The 15,980-nt window shown below is 46.1% G+C and overlaps 1 protein-coding gene across 5 annotated transcripts; it reads left to right on the top strand.

The window, feature by feature from the left end:
* Positions 1–99: 99 nt before the first annotated feature.
* On the top strand, positions 100–14,678 carry ppp1r13l (protein phosphatase 1, regulatory subunit 13 like). 5 transcript variants are annotated; one of them, XM_034549334.1, is made up of 13 exons: positions 100–226; positions 8,233–8,295; positions 8,410–8,522; positions 8,893–9,454; positions 9,942–10,034; positions 10,412–10,500; positions 10,932–11,304; positions 11,414–11,847; positions 12,011–12,142; positions 12,865–12,998; positions 13,788–13,954; positions 14,232–14,425; positions 14,522–14,678. In XM_034549334.1, exons 2-13 carry the CDS (start codon positions 8,259–8,261, stop codon positions 14,555–14,557), a joined length of 2,364 nt encoding a protein of 787 aa, XP_034405225.1. In that variant the 5' UTR covers positions 100–226; positions 8,233–8,258; the 3' UTR covers positions 14,558–14,678. The 5 variants fall into 5 exon arrangements, with proteins under 5 accessions (XP_034405225.1, XP_034405221.1, XP_034405222.1 ...); XM_034549330.1 differs by having other exon boundaries at positions 9,939–10,034; XM_034549331.1 differs by having other exon boundaries at positions 8,205–8,295; positions 9,939–10,034.
* Positions 14,679–15,980: the final 1,302 nt, after the last annotated feature.

Below are 15,980 nucleotides of genomic sequence, written 5' to 3'. Positions count from 1 at the left end.
AGCGAGAGAGAGAGAGAGCGAGAGAGCGAGAGAGAGAGAGAGAGAGGGGCTGGACTCTGAGCCAAAATAACTCCACTGAACTCGGTAAGTTACGCAACTATGACTAAATGTCTGGAGCGATCGATGCAAGAGAGCAACGAAGTCTGAGCGACCCGACTTCTTCAGGAAGACAAGAGGGCTCAGCTTTCCTCTCGAGCAGAAGAAGGAAAAGACTCTATTGTTTGAGGTAAGGACTTAAAAAAAAAATAAAAAAAAAAATAAAGTATAATCGCCTGCGCGCCGTCCTGCGTGGCAAATACGGTGTGAGGTGGGAAAAAAGTTTTAGAATAAGATCGCGTCATTGTAGCTCTTTGAGTTCGGTAGCTCCACTGAAGAACAGTGGCAAGAACGCCCCTTGCCTTTGAATAGTTCTTTCCATAGTTTTCTCGATCATTGTGAGAGGTCTGAGGAGGAGCTTGTTCTCAGACTAATGAAAAGCAGATGTTACCATCTCTACCTGGCATGCCTCTCAGTCTGCACCCGCAAAGGAAAGCTTTGGTAGACTCAGCAGCAGAAGACAATAACAGACCTGTACAGCCAGGGTTACTATCTACAGGTGGGACAAAATGCTAATGTGTTTCATATCTAATGGGCTAGCAGAAAACATGCTATATTGTGATACATATCATTATCATAATATGAAATTAACATATTGAGATAGAAGATTTCGTCCATATCGCTCAGCCTTACAGAGTTTTTGTGACTTCATTGACTATCAGATTGAATTGTGTTTTTAATGATCCATTATGTTATATTTATTATGCATGATCCCTGTATTGTGTTGTTGATTAGCGATGATGATGATGATTTTGATAAACTAACGCTAAACCATTACGCAACTCCTTCTGCACTGTTTCCTGTGAGCACTGACTAGAAACTGTAATGCGTCAATTATTTGCTGAATTTATTAGCAGCAGATCTAAAAAGTAAACCCAACCTTCCTGTCAGAGCAGGATTTTAATGGCATGCAGCCAAAGTGTTTGCTCCCTCTGGGCCCTCAATTAAAAACCAGCTGGACCACTTTGGTGTCATACTTGCTATAATCTGCTGCCGACAAAAACCAAACAAACTGTTCCGGTCACCAGCTATTCGACTTTCTCCTCAGTGATCGAATGCATGCTCACACATGAAAGCAGTGACACTTGTCACTCCTAGGTAATGGCCCTGCTTTGCACCTCAGAATGAGCTTGACACACTGCGGGCGTTCGACGGGGCCTGCAACTTGTGAGAAATGTCTGTTATGTTGTGCGGCACTGAGAGATTCCAGAGCAGCGCTGCTCTGGAAGCGAGACGGATCGCTGGGATCGTGTCATTATCCAAAAGAAGGATGAAGGCGGCTTTAAGGATTAGTTGCTATCACCTCCGAAATATCTTTTGGTCCTCGCTTGAATCAAGCCTGCAGAGACCAATTGCATATCCTATGTTTGAGAGGATCAATAGAGCTGCATTGTTAGAAGGCTGTGGTCTTCAGCTGCTGTGACAAGAATGTGCTTTGTTAGTGTTTTTGTGTCGGCAGAAAGGACTTCAATGACTAACTAGGTCAGAGGTGTGGGTGAACGTTGGGTGGAGTTTCGTATCAAAGAAACTTACAGTCGTTGGTGTCGGTTAATAGATTTTTTTGATTGATCGATGAGCAATTTATGGTAGGTCAGCATGGAACTCAAATGTAACTGAGCAGTTCTTGCAATTAAGAGTACAAACGCATCAATAAAGCTTATAGTATATCAGTTTGGTCATAGTGAGGAAATATTCTTTGGATAAACTTGTCTTTCTTTCTGTGCTTGTGGCAGAAACTGAAGTTGAAAACGACACCATGAACCACCATGGAAGCGTAGAATCACAATGTGTTCCACAATAATGGCACAACACCTCCCACTAATCTCCTGTCAGAATCCAGAAAGGTCAACACCCCGTTTCGAATGATTCACACGATATGAGATGGTGGTCCCCCGATTAGAACATTATCTTTGACATTGGCATGAAGCGCTGGCATCAAAATACATTAAGCGGTGCAAGAGCAATTAAGAAAGCTTATGTACATAAAAGATTAAATAAGTAATACCAAGGGTTGTGTTTTCACAGGAACCTATGAGAGAGTATCATCATCGACAAATGGATGCCTCTATGAAAATATGGAGTTCAGCATAAACAAAAAAAATCGGTTCGATGCTTAATCTGTAATTGTTGGTGAAAGACTTCAAAGGAAGGGGAAAGAGGCAGGGCCCGCTAGTAGTCTTGGTCAGACACACCCTTGCATTCTGCAAAGCTACTGCTTATTGTCTTTAACCCTTTTTGGAGTGTCCGTTAACAAAGTTCTTCAATTGTTTTCCAAATTTTCAAAGCTTCTCAGTATGCCAGGATCTTTGTTACTCCTTCGTGGTTTCATCTTGACTTTACCAGAGAGAGCTAATTGTTGTGCGATTAAAATGGCAGAGCCAGCTAGTAATCATGGAACCATAGTAATCACAGCATGGGAAAGGAACTGGACATGAAGTGGATTTGAGGTTTTCTGTGAAACTTCTCTCAAGAAAGTAACCAAAGTGCAGCAGCAGATCCAAACGCCTGGAATAGCAGCGCTGCAGAGCCCACATGCTGTCAGTTCACTTTACATGTTCAGATGATTCATATTTCTGTGCTTCAATACTTAAAAATGGACACCACTTTCCACTGTGTGTGTGACTCAAGGTGTATGTGACAACCTCATGTGTACTGCCTGGACACAAAACGTCTTTGTACTACATGCTTCTCCTCTTGAAACCTTCTTGATACAAAGTCTGGCCAAGGCTGTTGAGATTACCTGAAAATGTATTTGCATAGTCATACAACATGCCGATAGGAACAGTGGAGAAAGACAAAATGACCAGCACTCGGTGTCCAGATGTAATAAAATTAAACAAAACAAAACAAAACAAAAGAACATTCCACCTCAAAACCAACAAGCAAGCACAACAAGTAAAAACACTATCTATCTATCTTAATGACAACAGAACACACCAAAGTTGGCAGATTAGAAGGTCAAAGTTGGCTTCAGTCTATTACAATTGAATTAACCTTTTAAAATGCATTATACGTTACCAATACCATTTTAATAATATCCCCTTTCACCTCTTCTCATGAAATACTATGTTTTACTTACTTGCTTTTCTTCAGACACATTAAAAGTGGAATAAGGCATGATTAATGAGAAAAATAAACTTCATTAAGAGGTCCAAAAATATAAGTAATAATATAATAAGTAAATCTAAAATGAAGTATATAAATATATAGTTTTGATGATGATCTGACAGTGTAGCAATAGACTAACACAACCAGTAAAAGTTGTCATAGAACCGTTGAAGAGAAAACTGGGAAGGGTTTGGGTTAGGGCTGTGACTGTCAGCTTCTTACAACATTTGAGACCACAAATCAGTCAAATTGTGACACTAGCTCAGTAAGTGATCGACCCGACCTTTGTGAGTCAAAGAGAGTGTAATCTCTTTGTGTGTGAGCTGCCCTTGACAGTGATAAGTGTCCCAGACCGTGTGTGTGTGTGTGTGAATGTGAATGCCTCAAGGGGAGGAGTGCTGAGGAATGTGAGCCTGTGTGCCCAGCTCTGACTCCAAACAGCTATTATCTGGCTGTACTGTACGTTTCTATTTGACAACCTCACATAACGCGGTCTTTCCTCTGGAGCCTGGCTCATGGTCAACTGGTGTTGGGGGGCTCATCCTGAGGTTGGACTGGTGCACGATATTTACATTCAGCTTTTGTATCAGGCAACAAAGATAATTGTCCTTCCCCTGTCTCTTTATGCCCCCCCCCCCGCTCCTCAAAAAAAGAAGCTTAAAAGGAATGCTGCTTACCCCCACCCCCTATTTTTGTCTTTCACAAAGTAGGATTAATATTAATTTAAATTGAACTGTTTGTCATGTTCAGATACAAATCATACAATCTGGGACATGCTTTATACAAAGAGTTTAAGCAGAAGGAGACACTTAAATCGTAGCTTCCTTAGAAAGGGAAAGGGAAATTAAAAGTGCAAAACTGTGTTGAAGGTGAAAGAAAGGAAGGCTCAACACACTATTATAAACTAATTACTATTATAAATTAATTTCACTTCAATTTTGAGATATTTTATTATCCCAAATATCCCCACGGTATTTACTAATATCCATTATCAGCCGCTTATCCGGGGTCGGGTCGCTGTGGCAGCAGGTTCAGCAGGCCGACCCAGGCCTCCCTCTCACCCGCAACACTTTCCAGCTCATTCTGGGGGATCCCGAGGCGTTCCAAGGCCAGCCGGGAGATATAATCCCTCCAGCTTGTCCTCGGTCTTCCCCGGGGCCTCCTACCAGTTGGACGTGCCCGGAAAACCTCTAATGGGAGGCGTCCAGGAGGCATCCTGACTAGATGCCCGAACCACCTCAGCTGACTCCTTTCGACACGAAGGAGCAGCGACTCGACTCCGAGCTCCCCCCTGATGTTCGAGCTCCTTACCCTATCTCTAAGGCTGAGCCCGGCCCCCCTACGGAGGAAGCTCATTTCGGCCGCTTGTATCCGAGATCTCGTTCTTTCGGTCACGACCCAGAGTTCATGGCCATAGGTGAGGGTTGGAACGTAGACCGACCAGTAAATGGAGAGCTTTGCCTTCCGGCTCAGCTCCCTCTTCAAGACGGACCGGTACAGTGCCTGTTTTACTGCTGCAGCCGCATCGATCCGTCTGTCGATCTACCGCTCCACCTTACCCTCACTCGTGAACAAGACCCCGAGATACTTGAACTCCCTCGCCTGGGGTAGGCAGTTTGTCCCCACCTGGAGGGAGCAATCCGCCGGTTTCCGGCAGAGCACCATGGCCTCAGATTTGGAGGTGCTAACTCTCATCCCTGCCGCTTCGCACTCGGCTTCAAAACGCCCCAGTGAATGCTGAAGGTCACGGTCCGAGGAGGCAAACAGGACCACATCATCCGCGAACAGCAGAGAGGCGATCCCGAGACTCCCGAACCGGATCCTCTCTGCCCCCTGGCTGCGCCTAGATATCCTGTCCATGAAGGTCACGAACAGGACCGGTGATAAAGGGCAGCCCTGGCTGAGGCCAACACCCACCGGGAACGTGTCTGACTTACTACCAAGGATACAAACACAGCTCCTACTGCAGGCGTACAGAGACCAGATGGCCCGTGCCGATTTCCAGCACCCTGGCATAAGCTTTTCCCGGGAGGCTGAGCAGTGTGATACCACGATAGTTCGAGCACACTCTCCGGTCCCCGGTCTGCCAGTCCATGGGCACTGTTCCTGACCCCCATGCGACACTGAAAAGGCGTGTCAACCAAGACAGCCCAACAATGTCCAGCGCTTTCAGCATCTCAGGGCGGATCTCATCCACCCCTGGCGCCTTGCCACCAAGGAGCTTTTTGACTACCTTATCGACCTCTGCCAGGGATATGGGTGAAACCACCCCAAAGTCTTCCGGCGCTGCCCCCTCTCCGGGGGACATGTTGGCCGGGTTTAGGAGTTCCTCAAAGTGCTTTTTCCACCGCCCGACGATGTCCCCAGTCCGGCTCAGCAGTTCCCCCCCCCCTGCTGAGAACAGCCTGGGGTAGACCCTGCTTTCCCTTCCTGAGCCGTCGGATGGTTTGCCAGGACTTCCTTGAGGCCAACCGAAAGTCCTTCTCCATGGCCTCCCCGAACTCCTCCCATGAGTTTTAGCCTCCGCGACCATCGCAGCTGCAGCCCTTCTGGCCCGCCGGTACCCGTCAGCTGCTTCAGGAGACCCCTGGGCCAGCCAGGCCCGAAAGGCCTCCTTCTTCAGTTTGACGGCTTCCCTCACCCCCGGTGTCCACCACCGGGTTCTCGGGTTGCCGCCACGACAGGCACCGATGACCTTCCGGCCACAGCCCCGAGCAGCCGCGTCCACAATAGAGGCTTTGAACAAGGTCCACTCGGATTCCATGTCCCCAGCCTCCCTCGGGATTTGTGAGAAGTTCTTCCGGAGGTGGGAGTTGAAGACCTCCCGGACAGGATCCTCTGCCAGACGTTCCCAGTTCACCCTCACTACACATTTGGGCTTGCCAGGTCTTTCTAGCCGACTCCCCCGCCATCTGATCCAACTCAACACCAGGTGGTGATCAGTTGACAGCTCTGCTCCTCTCTTCACCCGAGTGTCCAAGACATACGGCCGCAGATCAGATGATACAATTACAAAGTCGATCATTGATCTCCGGCCTAAGGTGTTCTGGTACCAGGTACACTTATGAGCCACCTTATGTTCGAACATGGTGTTCGTTATGGACAAACTGTGGCTAGCACAGAAGTCCAACAACAAAACACCATTCGGGTTCAGATCGGGCAAGCCGTTCCTCAAAATCACGCCCCGCCAGGTTTCTCTGTCATTGCCCACGTGAGCGTTGAAGACTCCCAGGAAAACTATGGAGTCGGCAGGCGGCGCCCTTTCCAGGACCCCTCCCACCGACTCCAAGAAGGCCGGATACTCCGAAATGCTGTTCGGTGCATAAGCACAAACAACAGTCAGAGCCTTACTCCCCGCAACCCGTAGGCGCATGGAGGCGACCCTCTCGTTCCCCGGGGAAAACTCCAACACAGCGGCGCTCAGCCGGGGGCTCGTGAGTATCCCCAGTCCCGCCCGGCGACTCTCACGCTGGGCAACTCCAGAAAAGGACAAAGTCCAACCCTTCTCCAGGAGCTTGGTTCCAGAGCCCATGCTGTGCGTGGAGGCGAGCCCAACTATATCTAGCTGGTACTGCTCCACCTCCTGCACCAGCTCCGGCTCTTTCCCCGCTAGTGAGGTGACGTTCCACGTCCCTAGAGCTAGTCTATTCCGCCAGCGATCGGCCCGCCCAGGTCTCCCGCCTGGCCCGCCGCCCGGTCTACATAGCACCCGACCCCGATAATTCTCCCTGCGGGTGGTGGGTCCACAGGGTATTTTACTAACATATTAGATAAATATGGCTGTTGAACATAAAGGCCTTCAGGACCTACTGCTCCTCTTTAAAGTATACAATACCTCAAATAAAAAGGTGCACTAATATTTAGTGTTTTACGTTCACAAAGAAGATTTCCTGGCGTAGATAGCTTTTCTTTTGTTTTTGTAATATATCCCTTTTAAGGAATGACGACATTGGAAAATTCATCAAGGTACTGCACTTTATTATAAGGTCTTCTATTTATTTTACTTTTACAAACATTTGTCATTGTTACAACATTTCTCAAAATGTGACAGCTATTGTTGTCACACATAGAGTATATCAATGAGCAGAAAACTAGTAGTAGTGTTTTATCATCACATACAATACAATGAGTAAAGCCTATAGATACAATCTAGAATACAATGTGACTGAAAAGGTAGAGGGAGAAGCATAATGCTTATATATTCCTATCCTAAATTATTATAAATTAAGTAACCCTCAAGATAATTAGATATCAAATCAATGCAGAAATGTTTAATAATGAAGAATTATTTCCCGTACAGATATGTTAAGTGATTATCAGGCATGCAGTGATCATTTGTCATGAACACATTGTTTGAACAGCTTTTTCTCCCCAGTCTGGACTAATTGAGCTGTTGACAGACACAGCTATCTGCATTATTTGTATGATATGTCATCCACTTGACTATCAATGCACTACACCTGTCTGTCTGGCAACAGTCATATGTCATGTTACGCTGAAACACCTGGCATAACATATGTAATGGGGTTGAGTCAGCAAAGCAGGACAGACACTGCAACCAGTTTTCCTGAGAAAGGGCCTCGGAGGTTTGGTGGCGTGACTCATCGGTTCAAGCACTCCTGCAATTATTTGATTTACAGTTTTCAAACCAACTTGTTTAGACATGAAGGGTGTTCAGGTTGTGCGTTTCCAGAAGGCTTTTTTTTTGTCTGGGTCAGAGAGCCTGAGGGGGTGAGACCGCTAGTAGCCTGCAGCAGGAGAGAACAAGTAGGGTTAAACACTTCGATGTCTAACTTTACTGCATGAGAGTAACAGTCCACGGCTCAACCGGATGGCTTGATTGGGAACCTAGAGGGCAGACAGCAGAGCCTGTTTGTGCAAATCTGCTGCGTTTTTAATCATTGCCAGGGGTGGGGGGAGTGGAGGGGGGTCTGCCGATCAATCTCACAAGCTCGTGAAAACGTCAGTTAAAGGTGCTGTGACACTTTTCCTCCTCACAGGTGTGGTGTGTTTCCTTTTTGTCTTCAGGAGCCGACCGCTGCTACCTGGCAGATATGACTTCTCAGGGAAGCTTTGGCAGCAGCATGCTGTGTGAGTTTCCACAAACACTACACTTGTCTTCCTTCGTCTGGCTCAGTGTAACTCTGTGGGGGGGGGTTACATGCTCTGCTAATTGTCCGTGGTGCTCGTGTGGTTTGTGTCCAGTTCAGACAATAAATGACGACCTGAACGCATCGATGGCCACAGCAGATGAGTTATCCAAAGAGTTCAACTCCCTGCTGAAGGAGGCCTCGTCCGACAACAACTCAAAGTCTCAGGTATGCACACACACACACACATACACACACACCACACACACACCTGCACACCTGCAGGCCTGGTTTCCCTCCCTCCCGTAGCTAGTCATAGCATTCTCTTGCGCTCCTGAGGTTTGCATGTCCATATTAAGCTGAATGAGTATCTACACACCTTGTTATATATATGACTTAAAATAAAACAATAGTGATGTTGTTGTAATTCAAAAACAACATATTCCATGAGTTTTAGTCACTGGCGAACTGCCAAAAGCAGTAAAATAAGTTGTTTTTTTTAAATCGTAAAAATAAAATGAAACGATGTGCACATGTTGACACCATGCACAGTCATCCCTGATAATATATATTTATAACAATTACTTTTTTCCTTCAGTCCAGCTCTGCCATCGTCAGAGAGAAGCCTCAGTCCATCCCCTCCTTCACTAGGACGGAGACAAGAGGCAGCAGTAATGGCAGCTCAAAGCTTCTCTCCTCGAGCTCAACAACGTTCCACCCCGTGGACTCCGTCTTCTTCAGCAACACAAGTGCACCGTCGCCCCCCCCTGTCTTCACCACTAGCCCACTCTCATCCCCCAAGATCAAGGGGGAATTACGCTCTCCTCTCCCTCGAGCCGGATCCGACAGCTACTCGTTCGGCCAGTCAAGCCCCAAACATTCGCCTCACACCCCGAGGCGCAATTCCCCCTCACAGTACGACAGGAGCCCGCGGGGCTCCATCGGTTACGCCGATAGAAGCCCCTCACCGAGCCCCACGGCTGCTTCTTCTGACCAGCAGCCTTGGTCTGCCTCGCTCCACTCCTCCAACCTGAGCCCTTACGACAGCAGCCAGATGGGCCGCAGGTCGCCTCGCCCGGACCGAGGCCGCTCTCCTTTGTCGCTCAACGCCCACATGTCCAACACGCTGCCTCGAAATTTTGCCGCCTTCAGGAAACCCGGTGAGTGGCTGTAGTCAGATGGAGGTTCTGGTGCAACTAAACCCAACAGGTTTATAATGGGATTGGATAAACTACATTCCCTTTGTTGTCATTTTGAAAGTAAGTAGGAAACTGAAGGAGAGATACTTTTGGAAACATGAGCAGTCTGGTCTTGGGGTGGATGATTTAACTTAACGCAACCAGAAATTCTGAACTCTCACTCAGTTTTGATCTTTTCTAAACTGATGATGGGTCATGTTTTATAGATTTGCTATGAGCAGTTTTTGGTCAGTATTTGTGGCCAATCACAGAAGTACTTCATAAATAAGTCCATTGGTCTGATAATGAACTCCAAGTAGAGGTTGGTGTGAAGCTCCGGAAGCTGACAGAACAAAATAAATGCTTCCATCGGGTCTCGTAGAAGTGCAGTAGTAGTCTTACCAGTTTTTTCTCTCTCTCTCTCTCACTCTCTCACTCTCTCACTCCCCCTCTCTCTCTCTTCCAGAAGAGGGTGTGCAGCAGCAGCAAAAGAGCTCTAGCAAGTGGAATGAGACAGATCTGGACATGTCCTACGAGAAAAAACAGCACCACACCTATGACAGTTGGTTGATTCCTGCTACTTTCTCCTAGGGCTCGGCAAATCATTTAATATGATAATTCCTCTTCGTCATGATTAAATCATGCGTCTAAATGGGTTGAGTGAATAATAAAATAGGCGTTTACAATGTTGTGAATTTCTTCACTACCAGAAAACATGCTGTATGGTGATATATATTGTTATCGAGATACCAAGTGACCTATATCGTGATACTAGATTTTGTCCATATGGCCAATGCCCTGCTTTCTCTTGTTTTGTTGTGTGAAGGTGTGGAGCTAGTCCAGGGCAAACCATTTGAGCACAAGACCAGAGCAGCACTGGCGCCTCAGCCTGTACTGTACATGGTCTCTGTTTTCTAACTCAACACTTTCCTGTTCCAGAGACAGAGTGGCTGCGGCCGTCTGTGCCAAGTAGCAGCTGGAGAGAATCCAACCTCGATGGCCCTCCTCTGGCCCCAAGCCCCAAAAAGGTGGGTGGTGTTAACAGAGAGGCTTTCAAATAGGTACTGTGAGAGGCTTTTTTTTCTTATGCCCTTGAGCTCTTGCAAAGTCACAGATATCCACGAAATGGGAGTGCCAGGATGTAGTGGGCGGGGATGGGAGTTTCCCAAGCTTTGTTAAATCCAAAACTCAAATCATATACCTTTTTTTAAAGGTGCAGTAGTCCATTGTTGCGTCTATGAGACAGAAAACGGGGCAATGCACAGTTGGCACCATAATGCTGGCTTATTTAGTTGTTTGGAAATGAAAACAGGCTAAAAGAGGCTTGAAAGCTCCCTAAAGCTTAAAGAGTTATGTGATAATTCTCCTCCACTATGACAGACACTGCACATGATACGTTCATCTGATTCAGTGCATCGTGATTACATTAGGATGTATCACTTTTTTCTTTCTCTTCCAGGATTCTCGCTCTCAATCTCACCTTTACTCCCACGCTTCTCTCCCCCGTAACACACGCATAGCCGTACCTCCAGATGTTTCTTCCCCGGTCCACTCCCCTTACCACCCTCAGCCCATCCTCTCCCGCATCTCCATCCCACCGACTTCTACGCAGTCCCGCCAATACAATCCCATCCCCCTCTCCGTCATCATGCGTCTCCAAAACCCCCGCTGGGGAGCAAGGTCGACTCTCCACCCCAGAGGTCTGGGAGGGGAAGGGGACATGGCACCGTACCTGCCACCTGCGCCCTTCCCGAGGGAGTTCTTCCACCAATATGTGCCCCAGCCTCTGCAGCACCCACCTGAGCTGAGACAGCCAGCCGTATACAGTGACGGTACAACACATTCAACATCTGCACACACACTCTGACGCTCTCTGTGTTCACAGGATCTTTGTTCGAATGACTTTGCTTGACGACTGTGGTTTGGTTTCCGTCTTTGCAGCGCTGAACTCGGGGGATATCGACGCAGAGTTGGAGCGGCTGGACTTGGTTCATCCCATGCCTGTGATCTCGGAGAATCCCAACATACCAGAGGGTAAAGCTCCCCGGCCCCTCAGCCCCACCAGGCTACAGCCGGTGGTGGCCCCCGAGGCTCAGGGACAGGAGATTCCTCACCTGGAGGAGCTTCTCCGCATGAGGGCAGAGATCCCACGGGCCCTGAAGAGACGGGGCTCTGTGGACCAGTCGCAGCCTCTGAAGAGTGCCTCCCACTACCAGCCCAACCAGTACAAGAATCTTATCGACAAGCTCTTTCGCAGGAAGGGCCACCGCCAGAGGGGGGAGCAAGGTAGCGAGTCCAGCAGCTCCTCAGAGGAAGAGGAGGCTGCTATGCCTCCTGCTCCTCTACCTGCACCCACAATGCATCCTGAATTCAGAGTAAGAAACGTTTTTTTAAGACAAGTTGTCACAAAAAGGCTTTTATTATGCATTCAACGCACTGTAAAGGCACAGTACAGTTGGTTTCCAATACTTTCACTGCACATTATCTGCAGCGAACTGTTTCACTTTATGCGAGCGGGCATCCTGTTTGTCCCTTCAGAGCTACCATTCCATCCTGCGGCAGTCCAAGCAGAAGAGTTCTGGGAGGCGAGCTCGACTCAGCCCGCTCGTCTTGCTGCTGGACGGAGCGCTGGTCGGAGAACTGGAGATAGTGCAGAAGGCCGTGCAGGAGGTGTGTGTGTACTAATATACCTTATTGTATATACTGTTACTGCCACAACGACTACGACTCTGCAGCTGCTGCTACTTATAGGAATAGGAATCATGCCTGAGATACTAAACCTATTGCACCAATAATTCATTACAAATAGTATACAGAATTAAATAAACAATAAGCTTTGATTTAATAAAGGAAGCAAAATCATTATATTATAAAAAACCTAATCTATTGAGAATAAAGATTGAAAAGAAAAGGTTGAATCAATTCATTAAATTAAAGGCAATAATGCAGTTGGTTACAATATTTCCAATAGTTCCTTTTCTTCCAAATAAAAAACATTTTTGCAAGATGATTTATTTTTAGCTTTGTAGCCTCCATTAAAAAGAGGGTAAAAAGCCAAAGTGTGCTCCAGGTCTGGATTTACACTTAAAAGAAGCACAGAAATAGGTGATATTTAACTGCTGAGCCGGCATTCAACACATCCCTGCTACTGCTGCTCCACACAGGAATACATTTGTCTGGAAGTTGCTTGTGCTGCACAACAGCTTCCACCTACACTTTAGCAGTCTGGGGGTTAAGAGCTGTCTCAAGGTGATCCTGAAAGTAGTTTTGGAAGGAGGATAAAGCAGAGAGACAGAGAAACATATTATTTTGGCATCTTTACCACTTTCTTAATATGAAACACTTTGAGAATATCTTGTAACGTACTTAGCTGTGTAAAATGCCTTCCTCAGATGAACGACCCCAGCCAACCCAATGATGAGGGCATCACTGCCCTTCACAACGCCATCTGTGGGGGCCACTACAACGTGGTGGATTTCCTGGTTCGCATTGGAGCCAATGTCAGCGCACCAGACAGCCACGGCTGGTAAATATCTGCTTACTCTTTGTCACCCATATCATCTCTTCAGTACTCTACTTCACATTTGAGGTACTTTATTTGAGTGCTTCCATTTTATGCAACTTTGTACTTCTACTATAATATTGAAAAAAAGTGTACTTTTTAATCCACTTACGCTTCAGTTACTTTTCATCCCCTTCCTGCCAAGTGAAAACCTTGATGTTGAATGTTTGTGGTGAACTGAAGGATGGAAGTGTTCCTTTATATGTTGAAGAAAACCCTCCTACTTTAAAAAGCCTCTTGAATCAGCTGTTAAATGCATCGCTACAAAGCTGAGAGACACAGGGTTTTCGCAGGACAGCGACACATTGGATCTTATGGAATATGATGCATTGCTGTGGATTAAACTAGCCAACAGTATATATAGGAGATTACAAAAAACATCCACAGCAGTAAAATGGAACATACACACTAATACGGCCATAATATGAATCTAGAAACATCATATATACAGGGAACATTATTTATGTTAAGTACACTTTGCATTCTTTTACTGAAGGAAGGGTCTGAATGCAGGACTTAAACGTAGTATTATGACAGTGTGATATACTTCTTCAACACTGCCTCTCTCCGATGACGGTTCTGTGAAACGCAGCAGGTGTTAAGGTGGCGTGTTAAGTTTTGACTTTGCCAACGCGAGGGTTCTGCTCCCGGCACTGTATAGGGCGTAACCGGCCTCACAGTAATGGGACATTTTCAGAACAGCTATCTCGTTCTCCCACATGCGTTATTAACCGCCCGTTCTTTGGCCCCCAGGACACCGCTGCACTGCTCCGCTTCTTGTAACGACCGTCAACTGTGTGAGTTTTTGGTGAGAAATGGAGCCGCCGTCGTGGCCATGACCCAGAGCGACGGCGCCACCGCCTCCCAGAAGTGTGATCCTTACGCTGTAGGGTTCGAGGAGTGTGAGAACTTCCTGAAGGGTGAGGCAATTACACCAACACACACACACACACACACACACACACTGTGGTAGAAAGCTATAATCATATGGGATTTTTCATTCCATACCAAATCTTCACTTTGATTTTTTATATTCTGTACTCATTGGCAGTTTCTTTCTGAAAGAAAATTAAGTAGTACTGCTGATAAAATACCGATTACAGGGGTGTAAAATAAAGCTATGATTTCCACCACATTCAATATTTATATAAAAGCTGATATTCTGGTACAGTGAGTTTTAAACATGCATACATGTAGGTGTGGAGGAGGCCATGGGGGTGGAGAACAGCGGGGTGCTGTACGCGCTGTGGAGCTACCCGGCTCAGGCCGCCGACGAGCTGACCTTCAAAGAGGGAGACATGGTCACCATCCTGCAAAAACCCGAGGGGTCGGATTGGTGGTGGGCCTCGCTCTGTGGCAGGGAGGGCTTTGTTCCAAATAACTACTTTGGGGTAAGATGTCAATTTCTAAATGAAGGTGTCGAACAATTCCGCCCTCGCCTCCTGACTGCCTCCCCATAATCCAGAATTTCTGTTTTTTTCCCACAGCTTTTTCCAAAGGTTCGACCAAAGTCTCTCTGCTAAGTGGTCTCTTGCTGATGGGCAAAGGTGTGCAGAGGACTGTGTCGAACAAAATAAGCTCTACCGCTTCACACTGTTGACAAGAATGTATTTGTGTGATTATAAAAAAGTGTTGCCGCATAGCACAGGAAATTGTTTTGATATATATATATATATATATATATATATATATGTGTATATATATATATATGTGTATATATATATATATATATATATATATATATATATATATATATATATATATATATATATAATTACTGTTAAAGTTACATCTCTGTCGTGAGCTAAACTTGTGGTTCAAAAGGGTCATATTACCTGCTGTGTCAGACGTTGACGCTTGTGACGCGATGACTGGTTGGTAATCAGAATGCAAACAGTGGCCGTTGGTTGTTCAGTCCAGTGAGAACAATGCATGTCTGTGTGCTGTCTACAAACACGGCCCGGGATTGCTCAATTTAGAAAACCTACTCATTACTGAAGCATTTATTCTTTTGCGATATTTTTAAATACTACTCTATGTACATATCACTGTTTTTGAAAATAGTTCTATCCGAGGGATCCTAATAGACCCCACACTATTTTAAGTGTTTTTATCTACCAATGTAGATGCAGACTTTACTTATTTGTTTTAAATCAGCCACAGCAGGAACCTAACTGCACCTGGCTGGGTTGGCTATAGTCCTTATAGACAATGTAGGTCCTTCATGCTGCCTATATGAATTAATATCTCTGGAAGAGAAAGTGTGTTCGTATTCAATTTAATTCAATTCAGTTTATTTTGTATAGCCCAATATCACAAATTACAAATTTCTCTCAGAGGGCTTTACAATCTGTACACATACGACATCCCTGTCCCAGGACCTCACATCGGATCAGGAAAAACTCCCCAAAAATAGCCTTTGACAGGGAAAAAAGGGAAGAAACCTTCAGGAGAGCAACAGAGGAGGATCCCTCTCCCCGGATGGACAGAAGCAATATATGTCATGTGTACAGAATGAACAGCATTTACAAAGTTACATAAACACATTACATGAATATGACAATGTATGAATGGAACTCCAATCCGGAGTTGGCAGGGCCAACGCGGGATGCCGGTTCACCAGGCATCAGACACCTCCAGGTCCAATGGACCCTATGAGACGTGAAGTCACAACGACTCCGGGGAGTCGTTGTGACTTGTGACACTGTATTCACAGTGAATGATTGGTGATGCATTTGTTTTGTGTTTTGTTGATAGGGACGGCTGTGCACTTAACCTGTAACCCCCTCTCAAGGGGACTATCAGTGACCAAATGTTTAAATAATCAATAAATACGTGGGTCCCAGGTTTTTTGGTTTCTAGTGAAATCGTCCATCACAGTTGTGTGGAAATGTGAAATGTCCCTTACTGACCAGCAGATGACACTGTATATTCAGGGTATAACTT

This window comes from Cyclopterus lumpus, chromosome 13 (assembly GCF_009769545.1).
Source record: "Cyclopterus lumpus isolate fCycLum1 chromosome 13, fCycLum1.pri, whole genome shotgun sequence".
Taxonomy (NCBI): Eukaryota; Metazoa; Chordata; class Actinopteri; order Perciformes; family Cyclopteridae; genus Cyclopterus; species Cyclopterus lumpus.
The sequence above is the reverse complement of the archived record's forward strand: the minus strand, read 5'-3'. Positions and strand labels throughout refer to the sequence as shown.